The sequence below is a fragment of the Opisthocomus hoazin genome, chromosome 26 (genome assembly GCF_030867145.1).
Source record: "Opisthocomus hoazin isolate bOpiHoa1 chromosome 26, bOpiHoa1.hap1, whole genome shotgun sequence".
NCBI lineage: Eukaryota > Metazoa > Chordata > Aves > Opisthocomiformes > Opisthocomidae > Opisthocomus > Opisthocomus hoazin.
Window position 1 is genome coordinate 7655030 of NC_134439.1, and position 15054 is coordinate 7670083.

The window sequence follows — 15054 nt, forward strand, 5'->3', positions numbered from 1 at the left end:
GCTAGGCTTCCATTGGCTGTCCTAGCGGGGAAAGGCAAAGGCCCCAGAAGAGGCCCTGAATGTTCCATGCCAGGAGGGGCCGGTCCCTGCGGCAGGACCGAGGGCTGTCCGGCTGCCCGGGGGCAGGAGGGTCTCTGCTGCCCGGCTCCCTGGGCAGAGCAGAAAGGCGCTGCTCCTCGCTGGGAGCCAGCGGGGCCAGCGGCTGCAACCGCTCCTTCCCGGGCACGGTCGGACACCGCCAGGGCTCCGGTCGCGAATCCCGTCCCGCCGCCGCCACCGTCGCGGGGGATTTCTGTCTGCGTCTCACAGACGGTGCGAGAGTCAGCGGCAGGTGAGGGACGGGAGGAGGATTCTGCCCGGTGAGCGGCTCCCGATGCGCGTCTGCGACATCTGCGATGGGGCTGCGGGCCTTAGGCGGGCCCCATGCCTGTGCCGGGCGGTAGGGAGAACCCTTCCGGGGCCGGAACCGGAAAGGGCCGGGAGCCGCCAGGCGGCACCGGCAGGCGGAGGGGCAGCGCCCCCTGGCGGGCCCGGCCGGGGCTGCCCCCCCGCCCCCGACACACACGCCTGGCCCCGCCCGCGCCGGTTCGTGCCCGGCCGCAGCCCCGGCTCCTCTCCCCGTGTCTCCCACGGCGCAGTAATACACCGCCGCGTCCCCGCGCCGGGGCCGGGCGAGCCACAGGGCGCTGGACCGGCGGTCTGCCGACACCGACAGCCGCCCTGGAGGGGCTGGCACATCCTTGGACCCTTTGTGACCGAGGGTGATCAACGCGGGGCCTCGGCCCGGGAGCTGGCGGTACCAGCAAATGACTTCGCTGGTCCGTATGTTGGGGTGCGAGCAGTTGATGCTGATGCCAGTGCCCTCGGTGGTCTCTGCCAATGGCTCCTGCTGCACCTGGGCTCTGGCCACAGTCACTGTCGAGAAAGAAGGAAAGACCAAAGATAATGAATGACAACCCAGCTCTGATGGCTCTTTTCCCAGATAAATGGCTAGGAAGACTGGCAATGACACAGAGTCAGACTGGAATGGATGGAGACATGTGCCCATCAGCAGAGATTGATAGTGATCCCAGCCTGGGTGTGTGGAGTGAGGGGAGAAAGCTGGGAGTGAAATGGAAATTGATGCAGGCAGAGATAAAATGAGAGTCAGGTGCATGATGGACGGAAGGATGGATTGATGGAAGGATGGATGAAAAGAGGGAGAGAAAAATGTAGACTTGAGTATGTTACAGTGAAGGATCAAGTGTTGAATTCGGAAGAAGAACAAATGCTGAATGCACAGGAGGATGAATGGATGTATGGAATAATGGTGTGCTGCAGGAAAGCAAATTTCTGGTTACAGACATGAAGGAAGCAGAGAGAGAGATGAGAGAAGGGGTCTCAGAGAGTAGGAAGAGGGGTCAGTGATGCCAGATGCATGGAGAGATGTGTCAAAAGATGGGTGGATGAATGGATAAAGAGCAGACAGGGAAGGGAGGTGTCCCAGTGAAGGACAGAGGTCTAAATTCAAGGCAATAAGCATCAAACTCACGGGAGAAGGAGGGGTTGCGTGGAAAGGTAGGTGTACAGGCAAGCAGGGTCGTACCGACAGAGGTGGTGGAGAAACAGGGAGAATGGGAAGAGGAGACTCGGAGGGCTTGGAAAGGGGGAGGAGAGCTGGCAGAGGGGCAGGGACGGGGAAAGACACCCTGAAGAAGGAGAGGGAAGAGCTCGTGCTGGGCTCCCTGGGGAGCAGCCCGGGCACAGCCCCGGCCCCCGCCCACCGCCGCCAGCCCCGCGCACCCAGCAGCACCGCGGCCAGCCCCGCCAGCCCCGCGCCCCGGCACCGCCGCATCCCGCCGCTCCGCCGCCCGCGCCTCGCTGCCCCCCGCCAGCCCCGGCTCTCTGCTCCGCCCGCGCCGCCTCCTCTCCGCCGCCTCCTCCCCTCGCCGCCGCCGCCAGCTCCGCCCCGGGGCTCAGCCCGGCGCCGGCGCCGCTCGGGCTCTCGCCCGGCCTCGCAGTGCTCGCTGGCTCTGCCCGGCCACGACTTGGTCTCTTGGGAAATGGACTCTCGCCGTCCGCCAGCGAGAATCAGCCTGCACAGAGCCAGCTGCAGTTGGGACAGCGGCAGGGCCTTGACCCAGGAGCTGGACCGGCTTTCCCGAGCTGTGCCTGAGCTCAGGGGCTGGAAGCAGCAGCCACTGATTCCCGCAGATGGGCGGCAGAGACCGGCCGGAGCGGAGCTGCCTGCAGCGACACCGGGTGTGCGGGAGGGCGGGCAGAGGGTGTCCCCGGCACGGGCCCCTCTGCCACTGGGACGTCGGTGCCCCGGCAGGAGCCGAAGGGGAGGGGGGAAAATGCTCTCATCCATCAATATAAAAGGAAATGTAAGATTTGAGGTGAAGTCTCCAGGGCATGCAACGCAGGTGTCGACTGTCGCGCAAAAATGCAGGAGGAACCAAGTGCTGCAGGGCAGTTGCCAGGGCAAGGAGGGTGAGCAGGGCAGGAGGCTTTGGGAGCAGGGGAGGTGGAACAAGTAAAGGGGGAGAAGCTGAGTCTCAAAGAGGAGAAATGAGTGCTGCTGGGAAAGGTGTGGTCTGGGAGAGAAACAGCACCTTTCTGCAGCCAGATGGATCCTTCCTCCCTCTCAAATACAACAACAAAGCCAGCCCTCCTGTGCAGCACTTCCTCTTCCTCTGTCCACAGGTGTCTCATGTAGAGGGAAAGGACTTGCTGACTCTGGCCCAGACCCGTCCCACCAGACGAGCTGGTGAGGCCTGATTCCTCAGGGTGACGATGAGGACATTCAGCAGGGGCATCTTTGTGGTGCAGAAGTCAGCAGCCATGCTGTGCACAGGGTGCTGGGACCCTGTCCTCAGGTACTTGAGACCACAGGCTTGTAATACCCGGCCTCTACATTGAGGTGGACAGTGCAGATGCAGAAGCTATGACACTTGCCTAAGGCAGAGCAGATCCTCAGAGCAGGTGAGATGATGCACACACAGGAGGTGAGGATGGGGGTGAAATGGGTCACAGTGATGAACCCCATGTCAAGGAAGACCAGCACCCTCTCCTTGAGGTTGGTGCCCTCACCAGCTGCCCTTAGCACAGTTTGGATGTCATGGGAGGTGGATGGTGCCAAAGCTAATGTCCATTCAGAAATACACGAGGAAAGGAGCAGGGATCCACACAAGGAATCTGTGGAAGGAGGGATGGGGCTGCCATTCAGTGCTTAGTACCTCAGGTCTGGGACCATGGCCAGGGTGGGGAAGTGTCCAGAGCTCCCTAGCACAGAGTTTTCCATGCAACCTGGTGCTCCTCCATGAACACCAAGGCCAGAGCTTGTCTAGCCTTGTCTCCCAGCCAGGGGCAGAGGCATCAGATCCCTCCCTTGGATTGCCGCTTGCACTCCACAAGAGCTGCAGTGGTGTTCCAGCTTGTGCATGGGCAGGTGGTAACTCAAATCTCTGTGACAAGAGGCCACTGCAGTGGGCTTAGCTGTGCCACAAAACTCAGGCTCCATCCTCAGAGTACATGGGTCTCGCTTTGACCACCAAGGAAACCCAGAGCCAGCCCGATGCACCAGGAGCAACTCTGCTGGTCTTGCACCACAGCAAAGTCACATCCCACAGCTCTACCTCATCCACTCAGGGTGTCACCTGAGCTAAGAGTGTTCAGTGGCTCTGGACGGTCAGAAGCTTTTCTCCTGGGTGTCCAACTCTCCCTGTTCTCCAGCAAGGACTCCCCAGCAAGAATAAGCCTGCAGAGAGCGAGCTGCAGCATGGGACAGATGCAGGGCCTTGACCCAGGAGCTGGACCAGCTTCCCTGAGCTGTCTCTGAGCTCAGGGGCTGGAAACAGCAGCCACTGAGTTCCTGCAGATGGGAGTGACTGGACTGGGAGCCTCCCTTCAGCTGCCTTTCTGCAGTCTGTGCATGATGCCTAAAAGTTGTGCTGTGGTAAGGGGAGTATGAGGATAAATGTGCCCATGGGTTTGCAGGGGTCAGGGAGGGCAAGGGAGAGGGGGAATCACAGTCATAATGTAGGTGAGAAGGGACCTCAGAGGTCATCTAGACCATCCCTATGCTCAGAACAGATGCCATTAGATCAGGTTGTTGAAGGGCACATTGAGTCCATCTTTGAACACCTTCAGGATGGACATTGCATGGCCTTGCTGGGAAACGCATTCCTTTCCTTGTTATTTCTTCTGGCCTATTGCTTAATCAGATTTTGTCATGTGCCATCTCTTGGGCACTTCCAGAGACTAGGTCCATCTTCTCTGTCTCCTCTGAAAAAGGAGTTGCAGAAAGGAAGCAGGTTTACTCTGAGACATCTGTTCATGAAGAAGAGCAGGCCCGCTGCTCTCAGCCTTTCCTCGCATGTAATGTTTGTCAGCTCCATAACCAACTTGGTGGCCTTTGTTGGACTTACTTCAGTATGTCGATATCTTTCTTGGACCAGGGAGCCCCAATGTGGATGCAGTAGTCCAGATGAAGTCTCAGAAGGGGCAGAAGGTCAGGGTCACTTTCCCAGGCCTGCTGGAAACACTTTGACTAACACAGCTCAGGATGCCGCATGTCCTGTTTGCTGCAAAGGCACACTGCTCTCTCCTGTTCAGCTGGGGGTCTCCTAAAACCACTCATCCTGTTCTGTGGATCTGTCTCCTAGGCAGTGAGAACCCAGGCCACACGACTGCATGGGCTGGTTCCTCCACAGGCTGCATTTGAGTGCCTCTTCCCTGAACAGATCTCTAGCAGCATGTTGCCGTCACCTCTCAGGTGCACTCAGTCTCCTCCTGAACCTGGCAATCTACTGCTCTGTGGTGCTCATGGTGAGAGCAGTGGAGAGTATCCCTACCATGAGCAGCACATTGCCTCTTGATGAGTGACACTCAAGGATGGGGACACACAGGGAGACACAAGAGGGAAACATCGGGATGAGTTGAAGAGGAAGCAAAAGACAAGAGCAGGGCAAACCCTCAAGCACAAGAGCACACGTTGTCCCGCTGACTATTGCTGGTGCTTCTTCCTATGAAGGGCACTTCAAACACCTCCACCAGAGTGGACCATGCTAACATGGCTTGTCTTTGTTGGACGTGTCCAGCACCGGAGCTGAGTCTTCTGCCAGCACTGCTGCATTCCTGCCCTAGAAATCCTGGCGCCTTTCATCCCTGTGCTTGAAAGAAGCCTTCATCGGGGAATGGGCATGGCACAAACCTGGAAATGACAAGGCAGCAGTGTTGGAAACCAAAGCACAACCCATATCATTAGCTGTGATGCTTTGCATTCAAGATGAGCTTGTCAGAAAATTTTTACCTCTGCAAAGGGAGCCTCTGTTCCTGCGGCAATGAAGGGCAGGTATAAAAGCCAGCCCAAGTCTCAGCTCTCTCACCCACTTCCCTTGGCTCCTTCTCCTTGGGACCCAGGTGAGTCTGAAGTCCCTTCTCTTCCAAACTGAGATCTCTCCTCAATGGACCTCCCAGCTGATAGTGGTTATGTCCCTTCTTGTGGTTTGGATCTTCTTGTCATGACAGAGGAAAGTGGGGAGAAGTTCTGCATAGAGAGAGGCTGGAATGTGGCTGAGGGGGCTTTTGGTTTATGAATTAGAAAAGAGCCTCACTCAGCAAGGTTGCTCTTTTTAGGGTGATGAAGTCTCTGTGGCTCCTGGCTGAGCCTCCAGCACCCCACTCATTAGCGAACTTGGTTCCTTTGTGACAGGATAACCAGGCTGCTCCTCATACACCCCTGTGCTCTGTTTCCTCTCTGTCTTCTCTCACAGCTGTACCTCCAGACCAGAGACATGTCCTGCAACAACCCGTGCCTGCCATGCCGGCCCTGCGGCCCAACCCCACTGGCCAACAGCTGCAATGAGCCCTGTGTCAGGCAGTGCCAGAACTCCACCGTCGTCATCGAGCCTCCTGCTGTGGTGGTGACCCTGCCCGGCCCCATCCTCAGCTCCTACCCACAGAACACTGTTGTGGGCTCCTCCACCTCTGCTGCTGTTGGCCGCATCCTCAGCTGTGATGGAGTGCCCATCAACTCTGGGTGCTGTGACCTCTCTGGCATTTCCAGCCGCTACTCTGGCAGAAGGTACCTGGCCTCATAAAGATGCTGGGAATTCCCCAGGTAGACATCTCCAGGAACTCAGAAGGTGGTACTGGGCAAAGGATCTAGAGTTTGGATATTTTTTCTGTGTAGCTGAATGACTTAGCCTTTCTACCCATTTTCTTTGTTTGCTTTGATTCCCATTGGCAACATGGTATCCCCAAGGCCAGCCTAGTGGGAACCATGTCTCCTCTCCCTCCACGGAGCAGGTAGATGGACATTATGCAGGAACATCTCCACAGCCAAGGACCACAGACTTTTGGCTTCCTCTGGGGCTCCCAGCCTTGCTGGCTTCCACTGAAGTGATATTTTTCGCTTTTTTCACTCATTAAAGTTCTGCTGTATTCCAGCCTGGCCTCCCTGTGGTCCTTCCCTCTCTGCACTCCCCTTTGCCAAAGGAGAAGGGTGTTAGTCTGGGGTGGGAGGGGGTGAGGGCACAAGGAGACCGTTCTGCATTCACAGAAGAATGGGAGGCTGGGACACGCTGCAGTGGCTTCTCTTTTGGACACCAATGCTTGAGTCCGAGGAAGACATCCACCGGTGCTGTGCTGTCAGTGACTGTCAGGTTGTGCCTTACTGTGTCTCTGCCCAGCAATGCCCAGAAAGGCAGGAGGCCCTGAGGGCTCAGTAGCCCCACGAGCTCTGAAGGAAGGGTGTTCCTCTTGTTATGGCTGGAGCTGCGCTGGGGTGGCAGGGGTTGTGTTTGGCCCTCCGAAAGATGATTTGCTTTGCAGAATGGCAAGAATGTTAATGGAAGGAATAGCTTTTGGGATGTCCAATAGGTGCTGCTCACCCCTCCAAGACCCATTCTAGGGGTCATGGCCAGTGGGCATCAGCAGGAGTAGCAGGGAAAAGTTGCCCATGCCACTGAATGTGTTGAGGCTCAAGATCGGAGCTAAGCATGTAGCATCTGAGGGCAGTCAGCACAGAAATGGAGACAGTGAAACGGTCTGTTTCTGAGGGAGATCGAATTGCTCTGGTACAGAACATGCAAGAGAATGTGAAGATCAGCAAGGACAAGGAGCCTGGGTGCACTTCCCTAGAGAGCTGCAGGCGGGCCCAAAGCTCTTGACTGCTTCTTTGGTCCCCCCAGAGGACCTCTGCTCAGGATTTGGCTGCCATTCTGGGGGGAAGGGATTTTTTTATATGGAAATCTCATCCCTTCTGACTGGTGGAAATGTCTCTTGGCAGCTACTACAGGTTCATGTCTTATTTCCTGAACGAAAATCCAGATATCTTGGCAAAAGTGTAGAAGTGGAATGATGGAAATCCCCATAACCATGTCCTCCATCAAGAGGGAATGTCCTGGTTTCGGCTGGAATTGAGTTATTTTTCCTCCCAGTAGCTGCTGTGTTTTGCATGCAGTAGTAGAAGAATGCTGATAACGCTGATGGTTTTCTTTCTTGCTAAGAAATCACAGACTTTTTTAGTTTTCCATATCCAGCTAACGAGCAAGTGTACAGGAGCTGGGAGGGAGTATAGGCAGACAGCTAGCCCAAGTAGGCCAATGGAAATATCGCATGCCATAGACGTCATGCTCATTTTATAAATAGGGCTATTCCTGGGGTCAGGAACCTGCTCTTTTCCAGGTGTTCAGTTTCTGCTGGTAGTTCAGTCGTCATTTTTTTTTTTTCTGTGAATTTGTTGAAATTCAGGATTTTGGTGAATTCCTCTGTAATTCATGATCTCCAGGAAACCTGTGAGTTCTACAATTGCTTCTTGGGGACTGGCAACACAATTGGTTGTCAGACGGCAAGAAAAAATGTCACATTCTGTATAGCTTGCTTTGCATTATTATTATTATTATTATTGTTATTGTTATTGTTATTATTGTTATTATGTGTATTAGTATTGCCTTTGTTGTCTTATTAAACAGTTGTTACCTCAACCAATGAGTTTTACTCTTTGTCCATTCTCCTCCCTTTCCCACTGAAGGGAAAGGGAGGGGTGAGCGAGTGGCTGTCTGGTCCTGGTTGCCATCTGCCAGGTTATACCATGACAGGAAATTATGGCTCATGAAGCATATATCTGAATGACCGAAGGCCTAAAGCTTCGTAAGGGCTTTTCACTTGCATGTCTGAAATCTTTTATTCCTCACGGTACTATTACTAACCACCATCAACAGCAGCACAGTTAGACTTCCTAACCCTACTGGACTAAACCTTGTAATAAGCAGAAGGTCCCTCAGGTCCTTTGCAAAGATGAAACTATCTGCAGTTGTCCTTGCTGAAGAGGATATGGCATTATATCGGACAGATGAGTAAGCCCTTTTGACAAAGCAAAAAAAGAGGTACAGGATCCGTGCAGTTTTTACACTCCAAACTAAGGGCGTTCTTGCCAGAGGATGATTATCTGTAATGGTGATATAAATCATGCAGTGACTCCGCTTTGTGGAAGGCAGGCAGTGAGCTGTCTCAACCTGTGCTTCCCATTTCACTGCTGTGGCCTCTTTCGACAGCCAAGGTGCCTTCGCCTACCCGGGAGACCCCTGCAAGGGGTCACTAGGCAGAACAGTGGCTGTGCTTCTCTTGTTCTTACTCGCTTGTCTAATGCCTTGATTTACACCCTAAGAAAGAAGAATTTAAAAGCCACTCTGAGCAGGTGCAAGAGATGTCATTTCTTCACATGAAGGAAACAACTGGCAGGGTGCCGTGACCCTCACCCAAAGATCACCACACAGCAAGGAGTAAGGGATTGATGTAACAGATAACCTTAGGAGTCCCTGGCCTCAACTGTGCTGTGCTACCGCAGAGCTTGACCTTCAGACCCATGTTGTGCTGCCCAGATCTCTCAGCCAGATGGCAGACTCAGCCAGTTGGTGAGCCTGGAGGCAGTTCCTTCTCAGGGCCAGTAATTGCACTAGTGTTTATCTGTATCTACAAAGGCAGTAAGAAGTTCTCAAATGAACATCCTTTCTATCTGACAGCAGACATGATGAATAAAGCTGCTTTATTTTATGAAAATCCTCTGAAAGCTTGAGTGACCAAACCAGGGGAACCATTTCGTGGGCAGGGCGTGCTGTGCCCGGGTTGGAGTTGCCTATTTGACAGCACATAGCTTAGGGCTCCTAGCATCTGAAGGATGTAGGATCATCTATACTGCCTTCTCTTTCCTCGTAGTCATGGTCTTGTGTAACAAACGGCATTTTAAACAACACTTTTCAGAGTCTGGATGCCTTTCCTATGGGAATCAAAACAAACCAGGATCTCCCAGTGCAAAACATTTGGTGTAGTTGGCAGGTCCCAGTGGGAAATGCCTTTGTAGAAAAAGGAGAGTGAAGCAGAGATAGACCGCATGCCTGTCTGTTTCTGTACACAGTGAGGAGGAATTAGCTGAATGTTCCAGGCCACATGGAGTATTATCTTGTTTTCAGAAACAGAAAGTGCAGCAAGGAAAAGGCAAGGAAAATGCGTGCTGTGTTTGGTTGTTACTACTGTGCTTGGAGTGGACATGGAGATGTTTGGAGCTGAAGCAGTGGCCCTGTGTGGTACTCAGGGGCAGCAGCTCAAAGGGATCTGGGCAGCAAATGGCAGGGTGGAGCGATGGAGCAGGGGGTGCATGGGAGTGGCAGCCCCCCTTCCCTGCAAACAAGCCCAGGGAAGGGACATGCCCTCTTCAGCACAGCGACAGGGATGGGGACAGGGATGACCATGAGCAGGAATGAACACAGCCCTTGTGTTCTGCTTGTAACACTGTGGAGCCAGCGTAATAAACAATGGGTTATGGCTCTGCTGGATACCAGGGCAGAGGTAACCCGAATTCATGGAAACCACCCCATTACCCCGAGAAGACAGTGAATGAATGTTAACAAGATCAGGGTGAGGAAGCACAGAAGAATTGTCTCAAAAATCTTTCTAACCTTGCAGCCAGGAGGGTGCCCACCACTTACAGCTTGGGGTGGGCTGTGGTGGTGCAACCACCCCCACCTCACACCTGGTGATCCCGAAACCAGCCAACATTACATTCTTGCTTACCCTGCAAGAACTGTTAGCAGGCATGCCTGGTCACACCTGGCACGGCTGGTCACACGTGGCACCCAGAACTAGCCAACACTGTGTTCTTGGTTACACTGCCAGAATAGCTAGCTGGTGTGACTAGCCATTATTTCTTGTCTTTAAATGAGGGCAGTGAATTAGTACAACTTGGCACTTTCCTAATGTTTTTGAAAGGGCAGTGAGTTGGGTGGATCAGGCACCCCCCAATCACACCTGGAACCACTGACGCCTGTAGTCACAGCTGCCTGGTGAACGTCAGAACTGTACCTTCTGGGAAGTACTGGAATTGTATAGTTACTGTCTAAATATCAGGATTGCATCATATGGATTGTGACCAGCATGGAAAAGTACTCATGCCTATACTCAATCATCCTGAGACCCTACAAACAGCGGTACAAGGAAGGCCCTTTGAGGTCTTCTGGTCCTCAGTGGGCTGCACTGTGGGAAACCATATAATTTGAGACAGAACAGCACTGTCTCATGGCCCTGAAAGATCAGCGCATCCTGCGCCTCTCTTCTCTGTTCTCTTGAGATTAGCTGTTTTCACACATCCAGCTGCAAAATATCCTGGAAAACAGCAACTGTGAACTGGCATTCGAAAAGCCACGAATCCAAAGCTGACTGGCTCTAGTAACTATTGTATTAGTATATACGGTACTCACTTGAGCAATAAAATGATTCTGATCGAGCACAAGATTGGGGTCCGTGAAGTCATTCACAACTCTGCACTCAGGAACTCCAAGTGGGACGCTTCTCAGAATGTCTCGAACTCTGTTGGCATCACCTGGGCTGATCTCCTTGAGACTCAGCCTTCTCCCATTGAGAAATCACTTGATTTGAAGCGAGTCTTTCACTGAACAAGAGGGGAATTTTTGTGATTGTGTGTGTGAATCGATTCAAAAGATAATATTCTATTACTGTGACTGTGATTGCAAATTCTTTCTAATCACTCTGTAAATGTAACCAGTGATTAATAGCTGCTAAATTCCTGTGATTGTCTCTTTCTTTCAACTCTGAACACACCATGAATTGCTACTAAACATACCCTTTAGACATAGAACGTTGTGGTCTAAGGCCAGTTCTGGATCCAGCTGTACCTAGGCTTCTCTCTGAGAAGGAGTTTAGAAATCAGAGGGGTCCAGTGTGCAGCTGGTGACTAAATGGGAGGGTCTCCCTACCCCCTTACACTTTCTTTCACTCTGTATAAACCATTTTCTGTTCAAAACCCCTTTTGATTTAGTATTCCACTCATTTAAGAAGTAATAGAGTGAAACTTGCCAACAAACTTTGTAAGAACACATTTTCTAAATTTTCAGTAAAATCTTTTTTTGCCAAACCTTTGTCTGATGATTTAAGTGACCTAACCACTCATTCATGACATGGGCTCTGAGAGTGCCACAATGTATGTCACTGGCCACAAACCACTAGCAGGAGAAACCATTAATATCCATTGGTGGAAAATCTTCCTTCCATATCTGCTCAGCTTGCAGTGGGGAGGATTGTGCCCTTCACAATGTGTGGGCCCCTCCCTCCAGGACTGTAGCCTTAGAGCACAACTGGCTGTCCTCCCAGGGCATGCTGACATCTTTTCAAGGAGTAGAATGTTGCTAGGAGCAGGGGTTGTCCAGCAGCCATATTTGCCTTTCAAGAACCCTGGCCGGCCTAGAAAGCAAGGGGCTGGGTCCTGGCGTAGCACCATAAATTACTGGCTTTTGGGCACAGCCATCGTCATGGGGTTGCCGTGTGCCAGAGGCCGCTGATGTGCATTTGCTGTGCTGCCTCAGGGGTACGGGCACAGCCCCCTGCCTTCCCAGGGGAGCGTGGAGCAGCACTGGGAGGAGTGCAGCCTGTCCCCAAGGTGTGAGCTGTCCCCTTCTGCTGGCAACAACCTGCTGACTGCACCTACCCAGCAGGAGGCTGAGGAGGCACAGGGGGATGTCCTGGACACTACGAGAGAGGACAGCTGGGGAATGAGTCTGTAGAAAACACAACAATGCAACACTGTAAAATGAGAATGGCATATTTCCATGCAGGCAAATCCATGTCCCAGAAATATCAGTGCAGGAAAAACCAGCCCAAATAGGATTGAGAGACATGACCAGCCCTCACCTGGAGCTGCTAAGTGCCTGCCTGTGCTCAGAAAGCCCCACCACACAAACATCACAGGCCTGAGCAGCCACACTGTGCCAGGTTCACAGATCTAGTTCAGCCAGCTGTGTTAAGGGAGGGCAGTGGTGGAAGGCTGCAACCTCCCACCCAGCTCATAAAAATGGGTGGGGACAGCAGTCAGCATTGCAGAGCTCTTGGCTGTATTCAGGGTACCAGAGGAGACACCCCCACTTCCAAGTTGTCTGTGAAAAAAGTTCCTTTATTTTATCTCATGCAGCACCATTATATGGAGCCTTACATGACTGCTTCACCTCACTGCAAGCCATGCAGAAACAAACATGAAATGCTGGATGCTCCTGCCCTCCAGCCACACCAAGGCTCCTCCTTGTCATCTACAACATACAAGAAACCAGACTATTTTATGGGGCAAGGGACAAGGGGGACAGGATGTCTCTGGTACTTGCAGCCCTAATATCATGCGCATTCTGTGCTTTTTCTCTTTGTTTAATCTATCAGTGAAGTGCAGACCCTGGCTGGCTGCAGGTGCCCACCAAGCCATTCTACCACTCCTGCTCTATCAAGAAGACAGGGAGAAAAAATCTCTGCCTTTTGAAGAGAGGCTATTAACACTACAGTGAGTCTAGAGCCTCCATGTCTGTAGCCTGAGGGGAGGCTGGCTTGTCCCAGGCACACACCCTTCTGCTGCCACATCAGTGTGTCACTGTGGCACTGCTCCCTTTGCAAGGGCAGGGGCTGGTCCCAGACTGTTGATACCGTGAAGGTTCATTTGAGAGCTTCTAAGGCTGCAGGATTTCCTTTTCCTTCTAGTGTGGGAATTCTTTGTGGGTCTGCAGCAATGGGGATGTTCTCTAGTTTTCATATTCTCCTTCACACACAGACTTGGGACGTGGAGAGGCTCAATGTCTGGAAAGGCCACGATAGCTTTGACTCTGCTGTGGTTTCTCTCTGTCTTACAGTGAGAAAACAGCTGACTGAATCATTGTCAACACCTTGAGCTCACCGAGGCTGATAGGGCTGGCCAGTGACTGAACGGTTACTTTGATTGCAGTGTCTGAAAGACTTGCTTAGAGTTGTTTAGAGGGGCTGAGAGCTGGTGTTGGGAGTCCTGGATCCCAGTGGTGTGTGTGCATGATAGAGTTCACCTACCTTTTCTCCTGGCTGTGCTCCTGTGTGTATTCACACGTTCCATGTGTGTGCCTGTGGTAATGCACGTGAAAACATGGGTGTATACTAACGTTCGGCGTGTTTGAGTTTGGGCAACTGTGTCCATGAGTGTGTATGTGTTTTAGCACACACACATTGTTCTCTGAACTGAGCTGTCCTGAGACACTGCTGCTAGAGATGTCCATTGTGTAGCCCTACCCTTGCTGGTTTAAAGCCAGACAAGAAGTTAATCTTATCTGAACAAGGTGCGTTTGTCTGATAAGCAGGATGTGGCTGTCAAGAGCAGCAGTTTAACTGATGTGTTAGTATCCCAGCTGGTAAACCACTAAGAAACGCGGAGACTTGAAAAAAGAAACAGGTCACTAGGGGAAAGGAAATTCTGGCAGGGGGAGATCGAGACCACCGACTCACAGACCACCTACCCCAATTATACCACCAACTCAAATGATGAAGTTGAAGAAGAACAACTCAGCATGCATATTAATTTACATGCTGGACAACGAGACTTTAACCAATCATTTATTAGAATAACAAAGCATATGTATCAGGAAGACGAATATGTCAATGCTTTGTGTATAAAGAACTGTTAATTTGAATGATTGGGGTGCTGTTTTGAGACAGACACCCATATCTGCGCAAATATGCAATTAATTAGCTGTGCTCTGTGTGTGTATTGGCGTTTCACACACCGGGTGAAAGAACCCTGCTTTTTGGGACAACAATGTGCCTTGTAGTACAGCAGGAATGTGTGTCACTGGCCTGCATATACTTAATTGTGTGGGCACAGGTGCGTGTAGATGTGTGCTTTTGTGTGAGTACATTTGTGCAGAGGATTGTACGTGTATATCTGTATGCAAATATATGTGTGCAGGAGCATGCATATGTGTAAGCGTGTGTGTTTGCACATCTCTGCGTACGTGTTGGTATGGGGGGTGGCTGTGCATGTTGGTGTGCGCATGGGCTCCTTTGGTATGTGCACACACCTCTTGATAAGTGCACACCTGTGAGTTGCCCTTTGGGCATGTGTGTTTTTCTGTGTGTGCACTGAAGGGGAAATTCAAACTATAACTGCTTGGCAGTGGTAATCTGGGACCAAGCAATGATCCAGTGTGGAGGGCAAGAAGACCCAAATGCAGAAGGGGTTAATGTGGCTGGCAGCAGGAATGCCAGAGACAGAAGGACTCCTGTAAGGGAGTGCAGTGTCCCTGGGTCATGATGTCACCGAAAATCCAGGAATAAAACCTTGTAACATCAACGTAGTGTTAAAAGGCAGGCATTCTTTATTGCAGCGCTGGATGCACGGGGGATAATTCCACCAAACGTGCATACCTCATACCTTTTCCATGCAGTTTATATAGATCAAAAATATATGTATTCATGAGGTTACATAACGTCTCCCTTTCATATTAAAATCAGTTCCAAGAAGTCATTTCCATAGACTTCTCCCAGCTGTGCTTGCGCAGTGCCTCCTAGTGGTGGTCGTCGGGGGTTCAAGATGAAGGCTCATCTTCTTCATCACAGTTTCTGCGCAAACTCAGTTCTCTTTTGGCTCCCATCCACACAGTGGGGTCATCTTGACCGGTTCTAGGTGACTTCTAGCCTCTATCAAAAATTAACCCCTTTGTATGGAGATGCAAGACTCTCTGCTTCAGTTAATTTACACAATAGATAGGTACTATAATG

At 51.8% G+C, this 15054-nt stretch overlaps 1 protein-coding gene across 1 annotated transcript in view; it reads left to right on the plus strand.

The window, feature by feature from the left end:
- LOC142364277 (cyclin-Y-like protein 1-B) overlaps positions 1-15054 on the plus strand; it is a 57668-nt gene that overhangs the window by 2145 nt on the left and 40469 nt on the right. The window contains 1 exon segment of the mRNA XM_075443583.1: positions 14159-14182. Coding sequence (XP_075299698.1) covers positions 14159-14182 — 24 coding nt within the window.